We start from the raw sequence: 25,231 nt of genomic DNA on the forward strand, positions 1-25,231 counted from the left end.
ACAATTCTAATTTCAACCCAAGATTTCCCCCAATATGATCACCCCTAATAGTACAATATATCCTAACTCGTTGAGTTAGAGGAAGAAGTCTAAAGGTGCTTCTTAAAAAATTTAAAATAAAAAACTTAACGAAAAATAATGAAATGTCTATTAATTATAAATTTTGAAAAACACAATGACAAAAAAAGTATTTAATCATAAGATATATATATAGAGAGAGAGAGAGAGAGAGAGAGAGAGAGAGAGAGATGGGGTATTATTGGATCGATGGAGTCAACTAGAGTCATTTTCATGAGATAAATATGAATATAGGCAATGTCTCTGAAGGGAAGGGACCATTAAATAGAGAAAAGACAGGATGGTTGAAGTCATTCAAAACACAGAGTGTACTAGAAATGAAACTGGCAATGCAACTGCAATGCCTGCCAAACCCTCCTGCTGTTAGCTAACTCATAAACACAGCATGTTTCAGACTTTTTGTACTTTCTCATATCATTTATATATATCTACTTCTTTGTATATGCTTCTTACATTACTCTCTATATATATATACTGTTATTTACCTTTACCAGCTGGCTAACCTAACCTTGACAAAACATTCAAATACATTCTGTATCCTTTTACTATTTGCTTTAATATATAACTTACCACTTAGCTAATCCTGCCTATCCAATACTACCTTATCTCTCTCTCTCTCTCTCTCTCTCTCTCTCTCTCTCTAGATAGCTAGCCATGAACATAAAAAACAGTTCTACTAGTACTAAGGAGAAGAAGGATAAGAAGATGATCATGAGGGGCTTCATGTGCCAGTCTCCGGCAGCGACCGCGGTTTGTATGAGTCGAGCCGATGCTCGCTCAGTTATGGTGCCTAGAAGATCATCCACTAGTAGTCTTAATAATAATTTTGATATTAATTTCAATCGCACACACTACACAAGATCATTGCTCAACAGCAACAAATACTACTACTCCAGGCTCCTCACTTCTCCTCCTCCTCCTCATCATGTTCATGATCATGGCAAACTATCGCCCTTATTAATTATGCCGTCCGCCAGAAAACAAGTAGGAGCTGATCATCATCATGATCTTCTTCCTCTTACCCATAAGCAGCCAATGTCCTCAAAGACGATCGAAAAAAGACCGTCCTCTCATTCAGATTCAGTCCTGCCTTCATCCGCCGACGACAATGTATTCCAGGTAAAGATTAATTACTTTTATTTACCAAGTTCATCAAATTTTCCAACCATGAATATGAATACTATTCGAAATGCTCTTCTTGTTATATGGTGAGAAGGGACAACAATGTGTTATATATGTTGGTTGTTGCAGGTGGTTGTTATGAGAGTTTCTATTCACTGTCAAGGATGTGCTGGTAAAGTGAAGAAACATCTTTCTAAAATGGAAGGTACGTACGCCTTTGCTTGCTACATCAATATGCCAACATTAATTCAAAGGCCTTTTTCTCCTTACTTCTTTCATTTTCTTGTGTTTCTTTTTTCCTTGGATTTGTTGACATTAATTGCATTATAAAAGGGTTTACTAATATGTGCCAATACGACAAAAATAAGATATATTTAGTTATATGCATATTCTTAGCACTAGTGATATAAATAAACTCTATACCATTTAATTTCTATAAACAAACCAAAAAATGACAGCATGCTTTATTGAATTTAATTGTGATTACTTTGATGTCTTATTGAGTGCTTTGAGGTTTTTTTTAAATGAGTTTTGGGTTGGGCTTGTTTTAAAAAATCGATGGCGACTTTATAATTTATAGAAAGTTCGAAGCCTCTTTGTTATGTTGTAAATGAGATTTTGGTGTGTTTCTAAAATTCATTTAATGTAGGTTTTTTATAATTTGGGCCTCTATATTGGGTATAATAGTAAATATCCCTAAAAATAACAAAAATTTCTTTATAAAAGTGCAATTAGCATGCGCTAAGTGGTGATTTAAGGAGTAGTTTTTACATTAAGCAAATGATTAATACTTTAGGATTTTTTTTTATATTTATTTATAATTCCTTTTATACCAGGAGTTACATCATTCAATATCGACCTAGAGACAAAGATGGTAACAGTCAGAGGACACGTGTCACCATCTGCAGTGATGGAAAGCATTTCAAAAGTGAAAAAAGCAGAGTTATTACCCTCTTGAATCCATTCATTCCAAGGTTACCCCATATGGAAGCAAAAGTGGATCCAATTTTAATATTTGCCATTACCCCCGTTGTGGGTAAAACATTCCAAAAGGCTGTCCTCCATAAACAATAAAAGAGGCCATGGGGGTGTGTTATTTGTGTTGGTGTGTTTGATGATCATGTGAGCTGTAGCCGTATTGATGGTGATGTGTTTTCCTTTTCCTATCGCCAATTCGAAGTGATGTTGATGTATCATAGTTAGAATTTACAATAGAAGGACAATTTCTAAGTTTTACCCCTCTTCATGAGAGAGGATTTGTATATCACGGGAATAGTACAGTTTTGCTATTCTCCCACCATGTAAAAAAGTTACTGCGCATGACCGATCGAGATTGATAAGTGATATAGAAGTTTCTCTCTCTCTCTCTCTCTCTTCATTTATGTTTGGCATAAAATACAATATGCTATTGGGCCCAAATTGACCAGTTCCTTTGTGGTATTGATTAATTGAGTCGTTCTATAGTGAGAATGTCCATTTCTTGCCTGTTTTTTACTATCTTATTTGGGTCCAACTACCTTATTTGGTTCTTAGGTTTTAAAATAGCCTCTTTTAATTTATTTATTTATTGAAATCTCCTTAATTAATTAATACAAACAATACATAGGAGAATTGAACACAGCTATGTTGTTAACTACTTGAGTTACATGAACTCGCATTTTCTATTTCTACTTCATCAAAATAAACCTAATAACATTCTAAATTTGCATAAGAGAATTACATGTTTTGTCAAATGTTAATTTATGAGAAAATTAATAATACTCAGTCTTGTTTGCTTTTCCTCAATTTGAGTATTATTCAATTCGGTTTCTGTTCACAATTTGAATCAGTTGGTATAAATATATAGGCCCTAAAATATACGTAAATTATTGATTGGACTAGTTCAGCATAGTCAGTTTTGAGTTTTTGGCACCAATGTCCACATTTATTTTTAAGGATTATGACTTTGCAAAAGAATCCACTAAATTCAAATTTTTGTTTCATTTATTTATCTTAATCTAACGGTTAAAAGATAAAGTTTCACTCAATGATCATATATAAGGCCCTCACTATAGAATTCTTGATAGCTTCCCAAAACTTTATTTTTGGTGAATCCCATGGTCCAATGCTTTTACTGGAGTTCTATTTTGTACAATCTAATAAAGGTAGGATCCACATATAAGATTCACTCGAGCCCAATTTATAAAAAACACACTACAATACCCCAACTCTAGAAATAAACCCAGTTGATTTTCAAACGGGCCAATTATACCGACTAGGCTTCAAAACACCTAAAAACTACACCCCACAAAAACCCAAGCCTCGACTCCATTTTTATTAAAAAATCTCAAGTATAAATAAATAAACACAAAAACAAGCAAAACGATGTATCGTGTTCTTCTATCGCGACCTAAGCAGTCTTATTCTAAATTTCTTTTGGCAAATGAAAAGAACAACCTCAACTGTAATATCGTGCATGCTAACATGCAACGCATACACAAGAAAACGCATGTACATCATTTATGTAAATTATTCGTCTGACATGGGACGTGGGATACCAATGGATTGATTGTGTGTGTTCCTTGGGCTGGTACAGCAGTAACAACCATAGTAGCATGTAATTGGGTATGATTGATTGGGAATACCTAAACCAACAAGTTGGTTTTGATAGCCTTTTTTCTTTTCGAAAAGCCTATAATGAGGAGTTTAGAGTGGGGAGCTTACTTGAGGAGTTCAATCCCACCATCAACAAATGTGAGAAAATCAATGAACTTAAACATTTTAAATGGTTCAATAGTGGGATTGAATCCCTCAAATTAGCTCATCACTCTAAACTCCTCATTATAGAAGCTCCCTCTTCTTTTTACCATGAAGGGCTTATGTGGACTTTCAGCCCAAGTATGGGTCGAGTCCAGCTTCCCTGTCAAACAAGGGCGGAACAAGGATTCAATGTTTAGGGGGCAGGGGGCGAAAACTTAAATTTATCATTTTTCCTTGTTACCTCTTTCCATATCCTACAGATATAATAAAAGGATTAAAAAACAAATGAGAAAGCCAAGTCCACTCCTGCAAAAAAACTCTTTTGTAATGGGGATAGTACTATCTTGCTATCTCTAATAAATAATGCAATGACACGTTATCCCACGTATCATTACGCTATTGGTTAGGAATAATAGAAAATATTATCCCCGTTGCATGAAAGTCTCTCGCGCGAGCCTGCCGACAACAGGAAGAGCGTCTTGAAAAGCTGCCGTTTGTTCCTAATCAACCCCGCATGTCTTTGGGAGTAAATTTGTCCGGAAATCGTGCTTTTGTTCACCGGTAAATCTCTCATCATCATTACTGCTTAAATATTTAATTAAAACGAATTTATTTAATACAAGACAATCTAATATTTTGCAATTAAAAAGAAGAAACTCAACTGTAATATCGTGCAAACCAACACGAAGAAAACACATGCACATCATCTATCTGTACATGTGTTTCTGTATAGACTCCTTCTCTTTCCACTGCAGCAATGGCGATGGCTTTATCTTCTCATCGTCACACCAACAACATGCACTTTAATACTGAATTGGGAAATTCAACGCATTTAGATTCATTGAACCTGGACGCAGTTTCAGTCCACCCCCTTTGGTCAGAGGTTTGACGTCTTTGCAACTCTAGATAATATATTTTTGCGTTTATTCTGTTTAATCATTGTTGCGTTGGCTTTGGCCGTGCTCCTCTCGCACACGCTGACGTGTCGCCAGCGACTATTTTTCAGGTGCAAACACTGCCAATCTAATTTCTACATCAAATCCTCCATTGTAAGATAATACAGGAATCCCCACTGGTTGGTTAATTATTATATTCTTCTTTTGCCTTAATGGCCTTGGCATAGCTCCACTCCTGTCTTGTGAGCCTATCAAAAATGAGGTTTTATAGCAATAAGTTTTTAGCTCAAGTGGTTACGAGTAGTTACTCTGCTCCTTACAAGATTATGTGTTCGAATACCCCTTCTCTGATAACACATGCTTTTGTTGTTGATAAATGAGCGATAGGATTAAGGGATTAGGCGAATTTCTTTACACATGCGGACTCGGTTGTTGGACTAACTGAACATTACTCTCTCAACCGCAAATGGGAGAAGGAACCTTACCTCATGTGAGGGTGAGGATAAGATAAAACCACTGTTTTCGAAGCTATGAGTAACCCTTACCTCGCGTCGGCATTCAATGACTCTATATTTAGGATATGATTGACGAAATAGATAATTTGTAGAGTTTATTGGAATTTAAATGTGTGTTTGTATATCATTCTATGAATCTGAAAATAAATTATTAGCTTAGTTGACCTAAAAGTTTAGCATTTGCTATGGAAAATACTAGAAATGTTGTCCTCCGAACAATGAAAGGGAATAAGATAAAGACATATTGTCCTCTTTTACATAAAACCTTTCTAAAAATTCCTTTTCATTCATGCTCTCCGAAGATTTCATCTCAATCCTTTGACTAAAGTCTGTTGCTCATCAACCTCTTCCTAAACTCTAGCTTTAAATTGTGCCATACATGAAAAAGATTATGAAGATTGAAGAAAACTATAGCAAACGGCATCTAGTCTAGTGGAAAAGAGCACTTGAATATCAATAGTCTCTGGTCCGAATCTCATACTATCCTTAGAAGTGTGAGAAAAAAAAATCCTCCATTTCCTAACTTTTGACAACAAAAGAAAGAAAGAAAACCCTATAATAATGAGGGCACTGAGGCACCGCTTGCAGGATGAGATGATGCTTTCCGTATTATTTGTGTAGAATACTATTATCTCACAAACATACTACTAATGCATCATTGACAAACAAACTTAGGTCCCCTATAATTATTGTTATTTAAAATTCGCTCAATCCATAATTACATTTTGGCCTCATTCTTTTGTTTTTATTTCATATATGCCTTTTGCTCACATATTCTTTTGTCTTCCCTCCTGGCATGGACGTGTGAATGTTAACAATCTAAACAAAAAGATGGATGACAAGAAAAGAGCCACAAAATGCTTTAAATGTTCTATTATTATTGTCAAAAGAAGAAGAAAAAAAAAAGTAATTTACTATTTTGTCTTTGGCCGTATTACTACATGAACATTACTAAAATTTATTCTTTGTCTCGATCCGATGACAATCTTTCGTAGTAGTATCAAAGAGTACGGCTATAAAACTATTGTCATTGTTCTATTAGAGTAAACCCACGCAGTGATGCAACATATTATACTACGCAGTGATGCAAAATATACAAAAATTATGCAATAGGCTTGTAGCTCAAGTAGTTAAGAGCATTTATTCATGTACACGGGGTCATAGTTTGATTCCCTCCTTTCCTAATATTACTTGCATAAAATAAAATAAAAAGACAAAAACTAGTGAGAGTTATAATCATAGAGTCGGATGCACTTACATATTTTTCCTTTTGATACAAGCCATAATAGGGGATGAGGAAGTGACGAATGATATTAGCCATTGAACTATAAGCTCTTTTACAAATGCATATTTCTTTAAAGTCTTTTCTCGGTGAACTTGGCCGGGAAAGGGGTCAAATTTCATGATGCTATAATAGTTAAATAATTTCTTATTTGGCTAGGTTAAATGCACGGTATAGATTATTGAACTACCGTCTAAATTGGAATCCCTTTCTGGAAGGGCATTGTGTTTGTATGTAAATAAACTAATGTATGAGTTTGACTTTTTCTAATATTAATGTTTCAATATGTTTCAATAAGGTAAATGTTAATATCACGGGTCATTGTCAGCCGTTGATTAGTGCGGCTGTTATAATCGATTCAGAATCTATGTTAAGTCCTAGTACATGGCATGGAGCCAATAAGAGAGGCTATGCGACCAATGGATGGCATGAATGGACACAACAAGAGAGGGACTATGTGACGACCGATGACGGTGAAGAAAGAAAAACAATTGCAATTTTAATATTTGATTACAATATTCCATAACATAGGAGGACACGTAAATTAGCAAGACTTGTACATCGCCCCAGCTAAGTCTGAATGTGGCTTGTTTGCTCAGTAAGCCCTTAAATCTTGAGATAGATCAATCACCACGCTCAGTGTTTAATTTGTAGCAAAACTCATACTCTTCTTTTTTACCTTGGTCTCACTCTCTCTTCGGGACTTATGAGAAGAGATTCAGAGTCCACGCTTTCAAGACTCTCCATTCATCCACATTCAAGTTTAAAGGTACCAACTTGCTCTCTCTCCATTGATATTTTGCTTACTTTTTCTTTTTTTTCTTTTTGAGACTTTCAATTGAAACCCTTTTCGTTAACTGAAAAAACAAAAATAATTGAAAATTGTGGGTACTAATTTGACTTTATTTATATATTTATATCTGTAATTATCAACTTGAAAAACAATCTGGGAGTGGTGGAAGAGAACCACCATCGCCATGAACGGCTGTCGTCTAAAGTTCAGAAAAGCCAGCTAGCAAGTGTGAAAGAGATGATGGAATTTGTATGTAACTTTGTATTGTATGGTTGTGATATCAACGTGTGTGGGTTAAGCTCAGCTTGTTTTGTTGACTATACATTCAACGAAGACCATTATTAAACACATAATAAAGTTAGGTTTGATATGGAGTAATAGTCGTTAAACCTCATACAATACACATAAGTATCCAAATCCAAGTGAAGAGCAAAATTACATTTCAAATGAATTTTCCCATAAATGTAAGCATTGTAACAGTCTAAACAAATGGATCCTCACGTTCCAGAATCGAACTATGCCATTTGAACTGGAAAGAGAATCCCCACACACCAACCATTGATGATCTCAAATCCCTTTCGTGCGCTCTAATCTGAATCTTAGTACTCTTAAGTAGTTCCGGCCCTCTTAATTTTGGTTTTTCGCTTAAAAAAATTAATAGGGGAGTTTCATATTATTCTTTTCTTGGGTTTTCTTTGTTTCTTTTTTGGATTTGTTTTTGTGATTTCATTGGCTAGCTTTTTTCGATTTGCTTTTCTGAGTTCAATGGCTTGCTTGGAAACCCCTCAAATGATCTCTCCATCAGACTTTTCAACTATGGTGCGAAATCATTTCTTTTTCTCCTGTTAAGGATAATAAGAAAAGAAGACTAAAAACAGGGAAGCTATACTTTCAGGTGGGCAAACCAGATTGGTTTAGACTTTTCAATTCATAAGTGATTGTGCAAATCATAGACTTATAGGCTTTATCTAGCGAAAAGGCCACTTTGTATGGTTGATGCAGAGGATCAACTTAGTAATGGGATCTCAAAGTCAACATAGCTGGATGATTGGATGCGAGTATAGTCTATGCCAACTATTCGGATTAACGGCGCAACCTGTTAGTGTATATATGTTTAAGTCAATGGTTATAAAAAAATTCCAAGTTTGCTTTGTTTTTGTTTTGTTTAATGTCGACTTGAGAATACTCGGCCATTGGGGTTACCTGTAAACTATAATATCATGCTTGAATATCATATCTTGATATTCCTTTCAGCTCTTTGGATTTGACTTGCATTCCTTTTCAAAGCTCTATAAATATGAGCATGCAAGAGCTTTCCATAGCTAAATATAATCACTTTCTAAAGCAAGAAACTCTGAGAGTTCCTGTTTGGTTTTGCCTGGTAACTATCTATCTTTATCAGCAGATAAATGATTTCTTTTTCATACTATCTGCCTATGCTAGAACATATACGTTCTGGCTTGCACGACTTGACTTAATGAATCTTATCGTTATGTTCATTGACATTTCTATGCTCTAAATTTGTGTCTGAACTGTAACAGGGGAGCTTCGTTGTAGAAGTGGAGCACAATGAGTAAGCGAATCAGCGACGACGATGAGGTGGGAAAGGAGGAGGACATCAGAAGCGGACCTTCGTCGAATCGGCAAGTTAATCCGACATTGCAGCAGGAGCAGCCATATCCTCATCAGCATCAGGTTCATAAAGTTGGAGTGCCGGCAAAGCAAAACCTGTGCAAGGAATTCCGTGCGACCGTGAAAGAAACTTTCTTTTCGGATGAGCCCTTGCGTCCTTTCAAAGACCAAACAAAGAGGAGGAAGCTTGTGCTTGGCCTTGAAGCCATTTTCCCCATACTTCGGTGGGCCAGGGACTACAACCTTACTAAGTTCAGAGGAGACCTGATCGCTGGACTTACCATTGCAAGCCTCTGCATTCCTCAGGATCTTGGATATGCAAAGCTTGCCTATCTGCCTGGTCAGAATGGCTTATGTGAGTGCTTCTAATCCATTCCCTGTTCAATTTTCTACATTATGTTAGTTATATTTGATAGATTTAGAGCATCTGACCCGCAGACAGTAGCTATGTACTATTTATGCAAGGCTTTAAATTTTCGATGTGATTATTTATTGATACAAAATAATACGCCTGTCATGTGTCACGCAGACAGTAGTTTCGTGCCGCCTCTTGTTTACGCGTTCATGGGCAGCTCGAGGGACATTGCGATCGGGCCAGTGGCCGTGGTGTCTCTGTTGCTTGGGACTATGGTGCAGAATGAGGTTGATCCTACTAAGGATGCCCATGACTATCTACGGCTTACTTTAACTGCTACATTCTTTGCGGGAGTCACACAACTCACTTTAGGATTTTGCAGGTATATATGAACTGATATATATCACAATGATTTTATATACATGCGGGGCATAAAAATTAAATATTTATTAATTTATTTATCTATGGCATTTTCCAGGTTGGGTTTCTTGATTGATTTTCTGTCTCATGCTTCCATTGTTGGGTTTATGGGTGGAGCTGCCATTACCATTGCCCTTCAACAGCTTAAAGGATTACTCGGCATCAAGAATTTTACCAAGAAGACTGATATTGTTTCTGTCATGCGTTCAGTAATTACCGCTGCACATCATGGGGTACTCATAATTTAATTACCATGTCAATGATTATTTATTTATTTGATGAACATCATATTAATTTTGCCGCTCTGTTTTAATCTTACAGTGGAACTGGCAGACGATACTAATTGGAGTCTCATTCTTGGCTTTTCTTCTATTGACCAAGTACATCGTAAGTCTATTTTTTATTTAAAAAAATTATATATTCACTAATTAATCATGGATTAATTAATTTATTCGAGCATGCGAATACTGATGCTGATGCTGATGCAGGGTAAAAAGAAGACGAAATTGTTTTGGGTGCCTGCAATTGCACCTTTGATCTCCGTTATTGTCTCCACCTTTTTTGTTTACATCACCCGTGCAGACAAGGAAGGTGTTGCAATTGTGAGTAGCTTTTCCTGTTTTTAATGTACATTTAAGTTTTCTCAGTTGTCACATAAACATATATTAATCCTTCTGTTATTTCAGGTGAGTAAAATAAGGAAGGGCATAAACCCAGCTTCTGCTGATTTAATTTATTTCACTGGAGACAACGTTATCAAAGGCTTCAGGATTGGTGTTGTGGCGGGCATGATAGCCTTGACGGTAAGCTTGCAGCGATCAAATTAACTTTGATGCAACACATAATTATATTGAACATGTGTCCATTGAACAACTTTGCAGGAAGCTATTGCAATTGGAAGAACATTTGCTGGGATGAAGGACTATCAGCTGGATGGAAACAAAGAAATGGTGGCATTGGGAACCATGAACATTATTGGTTCCTTGACATCCTGCTACGTTGCCACCGGCTCCTTCTCCCGCTCTGCCGTCAATTACATGGCCGGCTGCCACACGGCGGTCTCAAACATCATCATGTCTCTGGTGGTCCTTCTTACTCTGGAACTAATTACGCCCCTCTTCAAGTACACACCCAACGCCATCCTCGCTTCCATCATCATTTCCGCAGTGATTGGCTTGATCGATTTCGAGGCCATGAAGCTCATCTGGAAGATCGACAAACTTGACTTTGTAGCTTGCATGGGAGCCTTCTTCGGAGTCGTTTTCATTTCCGTGGAGATCGGTCTTTTGATCGCTGTCTCCATTTCCTTTGCCAAAATTCTCTTGCAAGTCACAAGGCCACGGACCGCGCTGCTTGGGAAGCTCCCCAGGACTAATGTATACAGAAACATTCTACAGTATCCCAATGCCACACAAATTCCAGGCATTCTCATTATTAGAGTTGACTCTGCAATTTATTTCTCCAACTCCAACTACATCAAAGAGAGGTATGTATGTTAACGGATGCATAGATTAATTTGCATGTGCATTTACGTTGGCAAACTATGAATCTGGATCATCGATCATATTAGTTCTCTCCTGAATCTTGATCCAGATTCATAATTTAGCAACATTACGTCTAACAAGAGTACTAATTGACGCTAACTAACTAATTTGTTGCAGAATATTGAGATGGGTCACAGACGAAGAAGAACAACTAAAGCAAAAGAGTCTACCCAAAATCGAGCACCTTATTGTGGAAATGTCACGTATGTGAATTCTAATTTTTTCCACAACTCAACCTTACAATATTAAGCTCCATTTTTGGTTTATTATTAATTCATTGCTTTTCATCTTTCTCAGCTGTCACTGACATCGACACTAGTGGCATTCATGCCTTGGAAGAGTTATACAGAAGTCTTCAGAAGAGAGAGATTGAGGTGAAACCATTTCTTACAATTTACTGCAATTTAGAAGTGGCTTCGGTATGAAGTTAGGCATGCTAGCTGAAAATTAACTAATTTGATAATATTGCTAAGTTAAGGTTCGTTTGTTGCGCTGGATTATATGAGTGCATAGAATTTACAATTCTAGTAAGGTCCTTGGTGGCCTAAAAACAACCTGGATTAGAGTATGTTTAATTCTGCTACACCCAACTGTACTAGGATTATCAATCCCACCAAAGAGGTGGAAAGTTGAGTGGGATCGATTATGTGTATTCCTATTAGGATATACTTCAATTAATCCAATCCCTTAATTATGTGTAGCGCGCCAAACACATCATTGAATTAATATTATCCTCTTCAATCCAATGTGATCAAATCCAAGTTCAGTCACCACACTTGCCTAGCCTTGGGATTCTAGCTAGGAAATAAATAAATTTCACAAAAGAAATTATGAGTTGATGATGCAAATTTAATTTTGATTATTTTACAGCTTGCTTTAGCAAATCCGGGGACAGTGGTGATGGACAAGATCCATGCATCGGAATTTGTTGAATTGATTGGAAAGGGCAAGATTTTTCTTTCAGTTGCAGATGCAATCCTTACATTTGCTCCCCATCACGAAGAACCTTGATGAATTCGATCCACAAGCCAGTGTTGAAGGTTCTCCAACAAATGACTACAAAGTTATATACTTGTGATTTTTCCTTTTGTTCTTCCCATCTCCTTTTCTGCCTAGCAGTTTTTTTCTTTCTGCCTAGGGTTGAAGGTCCATTCCTACCTCCCCCTATCTCTACTTCTGCTAACGACTGCTAGAATTAGGATATCGAGATAGAGGGTAGACTAAAGGGTTCAACCTATAAGTAAGGCATGCCAAATTGTGAAAGAAATTGTATCTTAAGTAAGGTTGTCAAGTGACTCCATAAAGCTCGAGCTCGTATAGAGCTTGGCTCGAATTTGGCTTGCTTGTCTGAGCATGGCTCAATTGTAATATAAACAAAACAAGCTACGCTTGAGCTTTAGTATGTTCGGCTTGCAAAACTCACGAGTAGCTTTTTTATCTTATGTGTGCTCGTAGTACACCTTTTTGTTCCCATGGAATCTTCTCTTCTAAGTTCTAACGGAAATTGGCCATTGATACGGATCCAAAACGTTCATTTCTTTTCCATTCGTTATTCTTTTTATTACTAAGTCATGAATCATGATTAAATTGTTAATCGTGAAATTAGTTTGACGGTGAACTCTAATTTGACTTTAAAGTACAATTAGCTAAAAATGATAAAGCCTAAATACCTATCAGGCCTAATTAAGGATTGAAGTGTTGTATGACAACAACTCAAATGAGCCCAAAGGAAGACCCAACACCACCATTTTCGACCATAGGTTTTCTCCTTTCATAAGTGTGTGGTTGTGTATATAAGATAGACTTTAGCCATGATCACCATAGGGTTTGAGTCTCCATCTTGTAAGTTGTGTTGATATGAGAGAAATCTCCACTCCACCTTGCTAAAACTGGATGAAGGATATCTTAGTTTACAAGGTTCATTAAGCCACTAACAATTAAAAAAATTGCAAAGAAAGCAACGGAAGCAAGAGATCATATTAGACCTCAATTAAATCTTAAACATTTCCATGGATCTTTAGACTCATATTAGAATTTATAGTTCCAGTTGTGGTGCTTGCCAAGGAACCTCCGATGCCAACGTCACATAATATTTCTTGAAATATTATTATGAAAATTAGTTGCGGAGAGAGTGATTCAGAGTTTTGAACCGAGACTTGCAATATCCGTTTATGACTTGTGTTTTTCTACTTTTACAGAATCAATTTATTAAATGAAATTTTGATAAATCCTAAGCAAGTACATAATCCGCAGAAAAATGTTACAGAATCAATTAATTAAATGAAATTTTAATAGAGACAAAACATAGAAAAAGGATCAAAAGTTCCCGTTTACATCAAATAAAAAACAATCAGAGAAGCTCAATGAATTCTATAGAAGCAAGAATGATTTTGGCACTCCAAAAACAACCCTTAAATCCCCTTACACTTGTCGTGTTTGAGAGCTTCGAGAAGGGTGAGAAGTAATTTTTGGAGCGCTAAAATCATATCTCGTGCAAAAGCAAAACTAGTCCATGTTAGAAATATTATGAGCCCTCCTCATTCTGCTTGCCCACGACCCTTCCTTCTGTGCCATACGGCAGTTGGACTTCCTCTTCAACTCAAGAACTTGTTGTCGCCATCTATTTTGTGCTGCACCAACACCATGGTTTCTTATATTATTCATCTTGAAACCAACCCTAGTAGTACCAACACAATTTTCCAAACCCAATTCGTAATCGTATTCTTTGCGCAACACCGGATCCAATAGCGTCTTGTAAGCCTGATTCAGTCGAACAAATTCCTTGGTGGAAGAAATGGAAGGATCATGGCAAACGTCTGGATGATATCGAAGAGCCATGCTCCTATAAGCTTTCTTTATCTCATCTTTGCTTGTATTAATATTGGGATTTAGACTAAGCAGCTTGTAGAAATTGGTGCTCTCATTTTCTCCATCCTTCACCTTATAAGTAGATGATGACTTGTAATTAGTGGCTGATCTGCATGTAAGTAAAGACAGCTTAATAGTGGGTTTGCGGTCATGGTGGTGGTGGTGTCTATGGCTGTGACAAAGAAAAGGTTTAGGCAGAGCTACACTGTTTAGGCTTGAAGTCAGCGAAAAGTTCATGGCGTTGAATCCAAGTTATGATTCTAGCAATGGATTTTGGGAATGCATGGGAGAGAGTAAGGTGGGTTAAGCTTAATATATAGTGGGAGTAATATCATAGTTTAAACATTTTTACATGGGAAATGTTTTCGAACACTATTATTATTGTCAAATAGCACTATTTTATTTTATTTTATATACAAGTGATAGTCTAAATTAATCTAATTTATTATGTGGAAAGAGACTTGAATTTTGGCGAAAGCGTGGGATGCACTATCTTGATTAACTGACCTAACTCACGTTTGCTTCAAAATAACACTTATGAACAATATTAATAATATCGACATAATATTAATTTTTTATAAATGTCATGTCAAAACAATATGATACTCGCCGACAAATTTAATTCATTTAAAAAGAGCACGAGAAATAATATTATAGTGTATGCTACAATAATATTATCCCGTATTTTAGAACTTATATAGAGATAAGAGCACGAGGAGTAAAATAAAAAATAAAATAAATACTCGGAAAAAGAAAGCGGTTGAATATGCAGAATCAGCGGTAACTCCCAAACAAAACGCGTTTTCTCCCCTAATAACCATCGAGCTATGCTCCTGTTTGGTCAGCGGTGAATCATGAACTGTCTTCTTGCCATTGGTTTTTTTTTTCTTCCAACTTTTTTCTTTTGGTAAAAAAAAGTCAATAGCGCGTTTGACCAAAAGAAATTAGAGCTCGGCCGAAAGAAATATGCCGCTCCTTTATAGGCACGATGCTTGGATTCTATATCCCAAACCAATAATAATGTTTGTTGTGAGGGGGACACGTTTGGAATGGTGCTTATGGTTTTTTTTGTGGATAGATTTCTAAGACGACTTGTTGATAATATCTACTCTTTTATGTACTAATTTCCATGGCTTTTCTTTTTCAAATACTCTTCGAACTAGGAATCATATAACCAATAGACTTGTTACATTTGTGAATGTCTCCGGCACGAGACCTCTTGATTTGAGAAAGACATTGCAAAATCATTTAAAGAATAATAATAAAAGTATAGCAATATTAAAATTTTATGGAAGTGGCTTTGTTTTGTTGCTAAATTTTATAGTGAGTGTCATATATGGAGGTTCACATCTATAGTACATATATATCACTCTCACTTTAGAACGACTCTTGTTTTGTTATTAGGTTTGAAAGGTAGACGAAAACTATTCTAAATCCATACTAAAACCCCAGGCCCAATTTTCTCTGAAAACTCGTGGCCAACCCTTGACTTACTTATTGGGTATGTAAATGTTCTGTTCTGCAGCTCAATATTCTCCTTCGGTTCAAAAGAAACTCCAGGCCCAAATTGATTTATTCTATTTTTAAGGCAAATAATTGATTTATTATCTTTTTTTTTTTTTGGGTGAAGATTATAACTGAAAACAAAATGAAATTTTCATTTTTAATTGAAGGAAGAAAGTCAATTTGATTTCATGGTCGATCTTTGAATTTCTGTGTTAATTCAATAGTTCTTGGAACGCTCCAACTGCTTGGTTTCGATTATGAGCACCTAAAAAGATATACCACATAACCATACTACTGTAATATATTATAATCACTTCAAAAGAAGGGTGCCACAAAAATGTCTGTTTTTTCAGCTCTTCTACGCAGTGTTCAGAATGAAACAGATATACCATCGAATGCATTGCACAATGTGTTGCGTTGCTTACAAATTGAAACATGCTCATTGCTCACAGCACAAGAATTCTTTTAAGTTCGAACTTCAAATCAGAATGGAGCACAAAATATAAGAAGAAATAGACTAATAAATTAGGAAAAAGATGTCTAACCAAACCATCAATACAGGTTTCAAGTGACCCCAAAACAGATGTCAAATCTAACTTCAGTCACACCTCAAAAACAACTAAAGTGAGAACTCCCCAATGGTAAAATGAACATCACAACTCTCTTACTTATATCATCCCTCTCAGCTCTCAAAAATGGCACCACACAGCTCTCAGAAACAAGGGAATGATGCAACTACAAGACCAACAAGCAGGGATCCAACTGAACTGGCAAGCATAAGAGAACCCGAGGCCCCTGGCGGAGAAGCAGGTGCTTGCTCGTTCCCTCCAGCAGACGACTCGGGTGTAGCAGCAACAGATGATGTTGGAGAAGATCCTGGCGAGAGACCTGCAACACCAGGCAGAAAAACTTATCAGTTAATCCCAAGTTAGACCGGTGGTGTAGGGAATAGTGTCGGAGTGATGTACAATGGTGTCTATAATCAGATTCAACGAAATGAGGAAACCAGAGAATAAGAACAATGACAGTCATGACAAACAAAACATATTTAGTTCGATTCATCTTGCAAGCCGAAAATCGAAAAACAGACATTTAAACATTGACAATGCCAGTTTGAGTGTGAGAAACAAATAAATGGAAATAACTCATTTGGCACATCACAAGTTTCTGTCTAACAAAATAGAGAAAGTAACATTGAAATCCAAACTCAATATATTTTCTGTATTCAACTGGAAGTTCATAGTAACAATGAAGATCAAGTTTATACTAAACCCCCTCCGCAAATGAATTGATCAATTTAAAGATTCTTTCCCTCATTTTCTTTTCTTACAAGTTTAAGACATGGTTTTCTTCCGCACAGAGCACAGCCGTTTATAGATCAGAGAAATCCCAGAAGAATAGATATATAATATAATTAAACCCAATACTTTAGTCTGGAATTAATTATACAAAAAATAAAAAAATAAAGAAAAAGCAGATCAATCTGAAAGCTATATTAAGATAAGAATAAGAACATACCAGGAGCACCTGCAGGAGTGATAGATACTGAAAAACGACAAAACCAACCAAAAAAACAATAAAATTAAATATTAGCCATTAAATCTCATAAAACTGGTTTAAAACAGAAGAAAAAAAAATGGAAAAATGGGGAAAATCCAGAAGAGAAAACTGACATCCACAGTTGGTGGCAGAAGGAGCAGAGACTTTGCAGGCAGCGGGGAGGGAGGCGGCCTTGGTGATGTTCAAAACGACGCCGAGTTGAGCGCTGCTCTTGAAGGCCTCGCAGAGGCAGGCAGCGTCAGCTTTGAGGACGGTCTTGAGGCCGCTGCAGCAAGTCCCTGCGGGCTTTGTATCGGTGCTCCCATTGGACACAAAGGACAAGCAGTCCGCCATGTTCAAGATCAGGGTCGAGCAGTCCACCGCCGGCGCCGGAGCCGCGTGGTGTGACGACCCACACTCCCCAAACGTCGCCATGGCCACCGCCATCACCACAAGCACACTCCAAACCCTCATTGCTCCCATTTTCCTTTCACTTTCTTTCCTTTTCTTTTCTTTCCTTTTTTCAAGACTCAAGAGGAGAGAGAGAGAGAGAGAGAGAGAGAAAAAAAAATAGAATATGGGATTTGTAGTGGGATGGGATGGGATGGGATGTGGAGGAGGTATTATTGTGTTTTATATAAGGGGAAGGGAGGAGTGATTTAAGTGGCGAAGTGGGAAAGAATGATGGCATTTTCAAAATAAATGACTTTCTCTCTCATCAGGGGAAAGTATGCCAACTGGGTCAAGGCGTGTGAAAGAACCATGACTCGTAGATAAGGGGTTTATGTTGGAATTCTTATGGCATTATTTATGTGTGTGTGAGAAATCTCAATTTTTTTAGTTTAGATGGTCGTTCGTATTCAAAAGTAAATTATCCAGCGGCAACTAAGAAGGGTTTGTAGTAGTTCAAGTGGTTAAACTTAATCAAAAACATATCATTTGTATGAAGAAAAAAAAAAACATACATGAGTTAGACCAGTTAGCTACGGTAGTGATCTTACCTACCCTTATGCACTCAAATTTGAATCCTTACTCTTATAAATAAGATTAATTTAGACTATTTTAGACTATCACTTGAAAGACAGATGGCAGTTGGGCAGAATGGGTTAGTCGGTGCAATGAAGTGGGGTCGTATACGTGTCTTGCATCGCGTGCTGCATCTCTTTGTTTCATGCCACTCCACAGAGTCTTTTTCTTTTCCCTGGCTTTGTTGGGCTACAAAGGGAGTTCAAATCCGAAGTAAATCTTCTGGAAGGAAAAAAAGAAAGAGAAATATAAATTTTCAAAAATTGATAATTATCAGGTCCAGAATGAGTGCCCTACATCTAAACTTTTACCAACCGCATTTATAATTAAAAACGGGGATCTAATGATACATTTAAGTAAATTACCCCTAATGTATTCACCTTTAAAATAAAATAAAATAGTGTTTTGTTCTACAACAAGAAGAAAAAAAGTATGCGATTGATTGGATTATCGTAAACGAATCGTCATTTGATCCAATCATACAAAGGGTCATTTCTTTTCAACTTATTCCTCCAATACTAGAACGATTTTTCATAAATAGAAAGAAGCACAAAAAAAATGGACACAAAAATATAAAATATTTATTTAATTTCAAAACAGGAAATAATATTGCACATTTGGGATGACAAAATCGTTACGTTTGGGATTTGCAGAAAAAAGGGGTCTTCACTCATTCCGCGTTTCTTTTCTCTTTTCTATTTTTATTTTCACTTCTGGTGTGAACGCTCATTCCACGTGGACAAGGCCCGTGTGTGAAAGAAGTTGCAAATTGCATTTAGTTGGGTCAGCTGTAGCTGGGTGGGGTAAGTGAGCCCTTGGATTGTTCTGGAAGAGTCACTTACGCGGCTCACCACAAGGAGTACGCAATTGCAAATGAAGTCGGCAAATATGGACTCTAACAACTCAAATGGTATGTTGCGGTAAGTTGCTTACGCATTTGTCGTCTCATAAAATCGATCACTCTATTTTTTATTTTTTATTTTATAGAGTTTCGACCCTTTATTTCTCCCCTAAAGTTACTTCAGCTGTCAAGATCAACCAATGGCCTGTTTAGAAGTTGTTTTGACAAAGTTTAACAGAAAAATTAAAAGTGCTTTTTCAAAAAGCACTTTGATTTTTAACAAGAGTATCTACATTCTTTCAAGGAAGGGGCCCAACTTACAAAATTGAGCAAAAGAAGGGTTAAAAAAACCACCTTTATGCGCTCGGTTCAATCTCACTCGGAATGAAAACGATACAATGAACATATCATTTTTCTTCTATTTTTGAAATAGGGCAGAAGATGTAATTACTCAATCTTTGGCCAATATGCCCAATATTCAAAAATATTGAAACCTAATCGTAGTACCAAACTTTATTCCGATCACTTGGATATTCTAAAATTTTAACACCTCATCACTTCAGATAAGCTTTCTGTTCTTATTGTCCATCTGTATTTTGTCGTGTGCTTGACACTTCACGCAATCTGCTCCGCCAAACTAAGAATCTTGACATGCTTCTTCTTCCTCAACTCATGCGGGACGGGTCCAAATACTCTAGTCCCAATCGGCTGCCGCCCTTGCTTGTCAACAAGCACCACAGCATTGTCATCAAACTTGACCTCACTCCCATCACAACGACCTCGTTGCATGGCAGCACGAACAACCACGCCATACACAACCTGTCCTTTCTTCACTTTCCCATTGGGATGTGCCTCCTTTACTGATGCAACAATTGTGTCTCCCAATCTTGCCCCTTTCTTGTTTGCCTTCAAAGCTTGTATGCACATCACCTTTTTCGCCCCTGAGTTGTCCACCACTTTGAGAATAGTCCTCATCTGTATGAAGGTCCTTTGCTGCTGTAAAAGTGGACAAAAACAACAAATCAAGCTCATGTCAATACAAAGTAATAAACAGTTTACTATTTGAGGTATTTAGCCAAAAAGAAGATTAACACGAGAATGAGTAACAACAACTTGGAATTAATTAACAGTGCCACCGTTCATCCATTCCATTGCACTCAGAAATAGCACCAAGATTCTCCATTTGAGCCTGTCAAAACAAGCTTTTTTTGTCGACTCTTCTAAACAATGCTATAAAGGGTGTCACTGCAAGGCTTCAAGAAACTCTCAATTCTCTAGAACCAAAAATATTCAAGATTTTAAACATCCAGCAAAAACATTTTGTATGAAAACCAAACAGTAATCATAAGATTAGACCTTCACTTCAATCCAAACCATCCTACTAAAAATTCAATGAATATATTTCCTAATCACAGTTGTAATCTTCCAAGAAATTTTAGCTGAACACACTGTTGGAATTTGGACTAAGCCTAGCACTCAAATGGAAAGGCACAAGGCAATACTCTCTGTGTTCTACTTCTATTCAATATGAGGAATCTTTTACTCTCTCCAAACTTCTCATTTTACACATTTTGCACTTAAGAATAGACTCCTGTTCTCTAACACTACACACTACCGCATGTCTCTCTCACCAACCACTTCAATAGAGTGGTAGGATAACTTTTTCCTTGCTCTAGTGTGTCACACACGGTACTTACAAATCAAAGGAGAGGCTACAGCTTTACTTTAGCCAACAACCATCATGGCTGCTAATAATCCAAAAATATATTCAAAACATAAAACACTACCATTAAGTATTAACTTCAACACACACTGACCTGAGACAAGAAAGTGCTGCATGTCATCTCATGTGACGTGCTCAATAAGCCAGACGAGTTGTTGCCAAGCCCCCCCAACAATGAGCGACCCACTAGGTTTGTTTCCAGAAGATTGAAAAGATTGCAGTAAGTAAATGGGTAAGAGAATAATTGCATAACAGATACTAAAAGAGCTTATATTTATAAATTTACTTTATATTTAATCCAGGAAACTGGCACAATTAAAATATGAAACTCAAGAGAACCACAAAAATGATGAAAGAACAAATTTGTGGCATCTTTTCAGATCCCCTCAACTATTTTACATTAGTTATCCAGCTAGGAGCAAGCAGTCTATACCAGACAAACTACTGATCCAGGAAAAGTGAAAGTTTCTACAGTTTTTCCTAACACTAATTCAATGAAATTAGAATCCAATAATAGAGCAAGTGACACAAATAGTACAAATAGATTACTCGAAAACCCCTATGCAAAATCACATACCGGTTGAACACTTTGAAGCTAAACCTGCAGCCATTCCTTATCAGTAGCTTTTACTTTCAACCAAATCGACAAGCTTCTTTTATGCTCCGCCCAGCTGTGCAGAAAATGTTGTCAGAGAAAATTCATTAAAAATTGAAGTCTCCTCGGAGATTTAGGTATTTAATTTAACTTACTACACCTACCAATTTCTTAAAATAAGGAAACAAGAAAGATGAAAAAAAAAACACACACACACACACATGCACTCGATTTTCTGATGCAGAAAAACATCTAAAGCTATGTTGCACCGGTACCATACCAGTACGGGTATGCCGATAGGGCAAATCTCCAAACACTAGGATACGGGTATGGGCCGATACGGCAATTAAAATAATATAAATTCTCAACTCCACTTCTTCTACTACTCTCTCCATTTCCCTTAAAAGAGCATTTGTAACTTTAGAGCAACAAGCAATTTCATACCCTTCAATTGTCAACAAATGAGTCTTAACTCTAGAGTATGATCCTTTGAAAGTCCTTTGACAATAATTGCAATGAAATGCAGTATTGCCACCGGCTTTTCCATCTCTCACACTTTTGGTGACATATTTCCACAATGGAAAATTAGCATTATTGTTATTAGTAGTATTCCCACCACCAAAACTATTGCCCTCATCCCCCAAATTACTACTCATTTTCCTGTCCCAAAAAATCATTTTGAAAACAACTATGAATTAATACATCTCAAGAATCATACAAGTAATTAATTAACACAGCAACAAGACATAAATGTTGGGGATACAATCAATTAATAACTGAACCAAAAGGTGACAGGCGAAGATAGTAAACTGAACCGAAAGAAAAGAAGAAAAGGAAAGAAGATGCAATTCTACAGCAGCAAGATGCAAACCAAAGAAGAATCAACAAATCAAAGAAAAGAAGAAGAGAAGATGCAATTCTACAGCGGCAAGATACAAACCAAAGAAAATCCGTTGCTGCCACTGGTTGGGTCGAGTCGCCTCCTTCTTCCTTCTTCCTTCTTCCTCCTTCAGTTCTTCTTTTCTTTCCCTTTCGTTGGAATGGATCTGAGCAGAGCAGAGAGTGACGCAGCCGCTCAAACAAACTAAACCCCAGCCAAGTCGACTTGTGTTTTACAATATCAGGTTTCACAATTTACCTTTTCACCCTACATATTATTTTTCTTTTCAAAAACGACCAAGTTTTCAAATATTTGTAAAATAATCCCCTTGACCGTATCGAGACCGTATCTTGCGCATGTCCTTCGTGTATCGGAGACGTATCAGAAAGTTAACTTAGCTGAAAAGTCCACGATACTTCATTTCGCGTATCCAATACGCATGGAGGGCGTATTGGGCAAGTATCAAATGCTTGCCTGGTACTTGCATACTTTCTATCTAGTGGTGTATCGGTGCACGTAGCATCTAAGGCTCAATTTGGGATCTTGGATTTGGATTTCAAATCCATGCATTTGAAATCCACTTTTTTGGCAAAATAAATTTAAGCTATGGATTTCAATTCTGGATTTCAAACTAAGGTTTTAAACAAGCACTTTAAATATACAAGTGATGTTAAGAATGAGCTTGTGACCATTGAATTGCAGGCCTGACCTATAAACTGGGCCTACGACCTATAAACAGGGCTCACATCCTATAAATCAAGCTCACAACATATATTCTCACATAAACCATATAACATTCGTAAACTATTAAACCATTGAACCAAAATTCACACTCCAAAACATTCAACAATTACCAACATGAAAAAAGAGTTGTCTTCACAAATTTTTTATATATATATAAAGGAAACATTGTATTGATAAAGAAAAGGATAAACAATCCTCCTTATCAAGTACAAACAATAAACAAAGACTCATCCAAGTCACTGAGAAAGAAAACAGAACTTAAGGAAAAAGAAAACTTTGCAATAGATTTAGTGAAAAAGGACTAAGAGGAGTTCATAATCATCTTAAAACAGCACTAAAATCTTACAAAATGGTGGAATAGTGATAATCCTTAAACTCATTTGGGGTTATGTACTTTTCTGGACAGGAGGATTTTGTGTACTTTGTCTAATTGGTTTTGAGTTTGAATGGCTCAAACTATGTAATTGGTTGTCTATTTTGGGTTATGTACTTTTCTAGATAGGTGAATTTCGTGTACTTTGTCTAACTGGTTTTGAGTTTAAAGGGCTCAAACTTTGTAATTGGAATGTTTATATGGATGTTCATTTTGTTAAGGGCAAACTGCTGAATACCCCACTAAACTATCAAGCTTGTTGAAATCTATACCCCGAATTATTTTTTAGGAGTTTCACTAAAACACCCAAAATGGGAGCTGAAATTATAAAAAACCCAACACCCAAAACACTTTATAAACACACCCAAAACTCATCATTACACACACTCAAAATTCATTGATAAACACACCCAAAAAATATACAATTGTTGATTTTGAGGTTGATTTTAGGCGTGTTTCTATGTTTAAATAGTGTTTGGGTTTTTTTTATAAATACATATTTAAGATTGGGTTTATTTATAAATTTGTATTATTTTTTAGCCAATTTAGCTCTCATACTAAATTTTATCGGCAATTTACCCCCCACCGTTAGTTTTTGACAATTTCCATCAAAATATCTGTTAAAAAAGTCACATATTAGGCACATGATTCCTGTTGAATTAAAAATTAATTTTTTTAACCTCTCTCTATTCTCTCTCTCTGCTAGTCTCGAACCCAGATGAATTTTTGGCTTTGAATACAATTCCAACAAGCTACTGGAGACCAGCAAAAAATTCCAAACATAGTGTAATCCAAAGGACTTTTAAAGTTAATTTTGATATATAAATTACACAAAAATTCATATTCATATATTGATGCCACCATCTTAATCAAACCCAAAATGAAAATATAAATAGATCCATCAAATTTAGAGTATACATATTCATACACTCTCATCCGGCTATGATTAATACATAAACAAAAATATGTACATTCATTAATTAAATATATGTTAGTCGATTCGGTATATCATCGACTTTGGGTTTATGAAACCACCTCGACAACCGCTAGGTGTCGGTTATTCCAAAAACCGGTATTATCGATTGGTTTTCTTCCCCCATCAAATTAAGGATGATTTTTTGTCAGTCGGTTGAGTTGGTTTCCAGGATAAAATGCCACCCCTAAAAGTAATCATTGATTGTGTTCATCAAAGGGCACAAACTCCCTGGTCAATTCGGTTGTTGATGCATGAAATTCTTAATCTTTGCAATTCTTGTGATGAAGTTAAGTTTAAGCATTCTATGAAGCCAATTTTACAGCAGATACTCTAGCTAACTTTAGGGGGTGTATTCAATTGAGATTTTAAAAGATTATTTTGAGATAAATAAGTCATGTGGTATTCAATTAAGACTTTTAAATAATCTAAACAAGCCTTGTGATATTCCATTAAAATTATTAGGATTTTTAAATGAGAGTATCGAAATCTAGTGATATTCAATCAAAACTTTAAATAAGTAACAAAATGTCTTATGGTATTCAAAATATTGCTAATTTCAAAAGATTTTTTAAAATGTGAGATTGTGTGAGATTTTTTAGTGGGAGATATAAATACCAAGCCCTATATCAAATCCCACCCTAAACCCATCAGACTTTTCAAGTGAGATTTAAAAAAAAAAAAAATTATTTCCTCATCTTGACCTCCGCCCAAGCAGTTGTGTATTGGGGTATGAACCATGGCAACCAAACCACCACTAACGACCACTGGGTATAAGAAATGTTCT

General features: G+C 36.3%; 5 protein-coding genes across 7 annotated transcripts; 2 read left to right on the forward strand and 3 right to left on the reverse strand.

Moving 5' to 3' along the window:
- The first annotated feature begins 412 nt into the window (after positions 1 to 412).
- On the forward strand, positions 413 to 2,568 carry LOC103319165 (uncharacterized). Its single transcript, XM_008220679.2, has 3 exons — positions 413 to 1,197; positions 1,330 to 1,405; positions 2,037 to 2,568. The coding sequence occupies exons 1-3, from the start codon at positions 733 to 735 to the stop codon at positions 2,156 to 2,158; spliced, it is 663 nt and encodes a 220-aa protein (XP_008218901.2). The 5' UTR covers positions 413 to 732; the 3' UTR covers positions 2,159 to 2,568.
- Positions 2,569 to 7,260: 4,692 nt separating this feature from the next.
- LOC103319166 (sulfate transporter 1.3-like) lies at positions 7,261 to 12,849 on the forward strand. Of its 2 annotated transcripts, none has more exons than XM_008220681.3 (11): positions 7,261 to 7,401; positions 8,967 to 9,412; positions 9,587 to 9,794; positions 9,891 to 10,065; positions 10,154 to 10,219; positions 10,321 to 10,434; positions 10,519 to 10,635; positions 10,714 to 11,318; positions 11,494 to 11,579; positions 11,674 to 11,750; positions 12,247 to 12,849. In XM_008220681.3, the coding sequence occupies exons 2-11, from the start codon at positions 8,995 to 8,997 to the stop codon at positions 12,385 to 12,387; spliced, it is 2,007 nt and encodes a 668-aa protein (XP_008218903.1). In that variant the 5' UTR covers positions 7,261 to 7,401; positions 8,967 to 8,994; the 3' UTR covers positions 12,388 to 12,849. The 2 variants fall into 2 exon arrangements, with proteins under 2 accessions (XP_008218903.1, XP_008218902.1); XM_008220680.3 differs by lacking the exon at positions 7,261 to 7,401 and adding an exon at positions 8,667 to 8,806.
- An 886-nt stretch (positions 12,850 to 13,735) lies between these two features.
- Positions 13,736 to 14,511, reverse strand: LOC103319244 (chaperone protein dnaJ 20, chloroplastic-like). The gene has a single exon (XM_008220758.2). It carries the CDS (start codon positions 14,479 to 14,481, stop codon positions 13,882 to 13,884), a length of 600 nt encoding a protein of 199 aa, XP_008218980.2. The 5' UTR covers positions 14,482 to 14,511; the 3' UTR covers positions 13,736 to 13,881.
- Positions 14,512 to 16,251: 1,740 nt separating this feature from the next.
- On the reverse strand, positions 16,252 to 17,957 carry XYP1 (Bifunctional inhibitor/lipid-transfer protein/seed storage 2S albumin superfamily protein). Its single transcript, XM_008220682.3, has 3 exons — positions 17,424 to 17,957; positions 17,269 to 17,295; positions 16,252 to 16,638 (listed from the first exon to the last, which is right to left on the reverse strand). Exons 1-3 carry the CDS (start codon positions 17,770 to 17,772, stop codon positions 16,463 to 16,465), a joined length of 552 nt encoding a protein of 183 aa, XP_008218904.2. The 5' UTR covers positions 17,773 to 17,957; the 3' UTR covers positions 16,252 to 16,462.
- A 1,429-nt stretch (positions 17,958 to 19,386) lies between these two features.
- On the reverse strand, positions 19,387 to 22,557 carry LOC107880562 (large ribosomal subunit protein uL14mz-like). Of its 2 annotated transcripts, none has more exons than XM_016792616.2 (4): positions 22,415 to 22,557; positions 21,457 to 21,550; positions 20,974 to 21,065; positions 19,387 to 20,149 (listed from the first exon to the last, which is right to left on the reverse strand). In XM_016792616.2, the coding sequence occupies exons 2-4, from the start codon at positions 21,488 to 21,490 to the stop codon at positions 19,772 to 19,774; spliced, it is 504 nt and encodes a 167-aa protein (XP_016648102.2). In that variant the 5' UTR covers positions 21,491 to 21,550; positions 22,415 to 22,557; the 3' UTR covers positions 19,387 to 19,771. The 2 variants fall into 2 exon arrangements, with proteins under 2 accessions (XP_016648102.2, XP_016648101.2); XM_016792615.2 differs by having other exon boundaries at positions 19,387 to 20,152.
- Between the last annotated feature and the right edge of the window lie 2,674 nt (positions 22,558 to 25,231).

The sequence above is a fragment of the Prunus mume genome, linkage group LG2 (assembly GCF_029339155.1).
Source record: "Prunus mume cultivar Tortuosa linkage group LG2, ASM2933915v1, whole genome shotgun sequence".
Classification (NCBI taxonomy): domain Eukaryota; kingdom Viridiplantae; phylum Streptophyta; class Magnoliopsida; order Rosales; family Rosaceae; genus Prunus; species Prunus mume.

Excerpts from the sequence above, each read along its gene's own strand:
- LOC103319165 (XM_008220679.2), top strand. The coding sequence starts at position 733 with ATGAACATAAAAAACAGTTCTACTAGTACTAAGGAGAAGAAGGATAAG. Across the intron at positions 1,198-1,329 it reads CCGACGACAATGTATTCCAG|GTGGTTGTTATGAGAGTTTC; the intron begins GTAAAGATTAAT and ends TGGTTGTTGCAG. Across the intron at positions 1,406-2,036 it reads ACATCTTTCTAAAATGGAAG|GAGTTACATCATTCAATATC; the intron begins GTACGTACGCCT and ends CTTTTATACCAG.
- LOC103319166 (XM_008220681.3), top strand. The coding sequence starts at position 8,995 with ATGAGTAAGCGAATCAGCGACGACGATGAGGTGGGAAAGGAGGAGGAC. Across the intron at positions 10,435-10,518 it reads ACAAGGAAGGTGTTGCAATT|GTGAGTAAAATAAGGAAGGG; the intron begins GTGAGTAGCTTT and ends CTGTTATTTCAG. Across the intron at positions 10,636-10,713 it reads CGGGCATGATAGCCTTGACG|GAAGCTATTGCAATTGGAAG; the intron begins GTAAGCTTGCAG and ends ACAACTTTGCAG.
- LOC103319244 (XM_008220758.2), bottom strand. The coding sequence starts at position 14,481 with ATGAACTTTTCGCTGACTTCAAGCCTAAACAGTGTAGCTCTGCCTAAA.
- XYP1 (XM_008220682.3), bottom strand. The coding sequence starts at position 17,772 with ATGGGAGCAATGAGGGTTTGGAGTGTGCTTGTGGTGATGGCGGTGGCC. Across the intron at positions 17,296-17,423 it reads TTCTGCCACCAACTGTGGAT|TATCTATCACTCCTGCAGGT; the intron begins GTCAGTTTTCTC and ends GTCGTTTTTCAG. Across the intron at positions 16,639-17,268 it reads CACTCCTGCAGGTGCTCCTG|GTCTCTCGCCAGGATCTTCT; the intron begins GTATGTTCTTAT and ends CTGGTGTTGCAG.
- LOC107880562 (XM_016792615.2), bottom strand. The coding sequence starts at position 21,490 with ATGGCTGCAGGTTTAGCTTCAAAGTGTTCAACCG. Across the intron at positions 21,066-21,456 it reads AGCTTCAAAGTGTTCAACCG|TGGGTCGCTCATTGTTGGGG; the intron begins GTATGTGATTTT and ends AAACAAACCTAG. Across the intron at positions 20,153-20,973 it reads GCAGCACTTTCTTGTCTCAG|CAGCAAAGGACCTTCATACA; the intron begins GTCAGTGTGTGT and ends CCACTTTTACAG.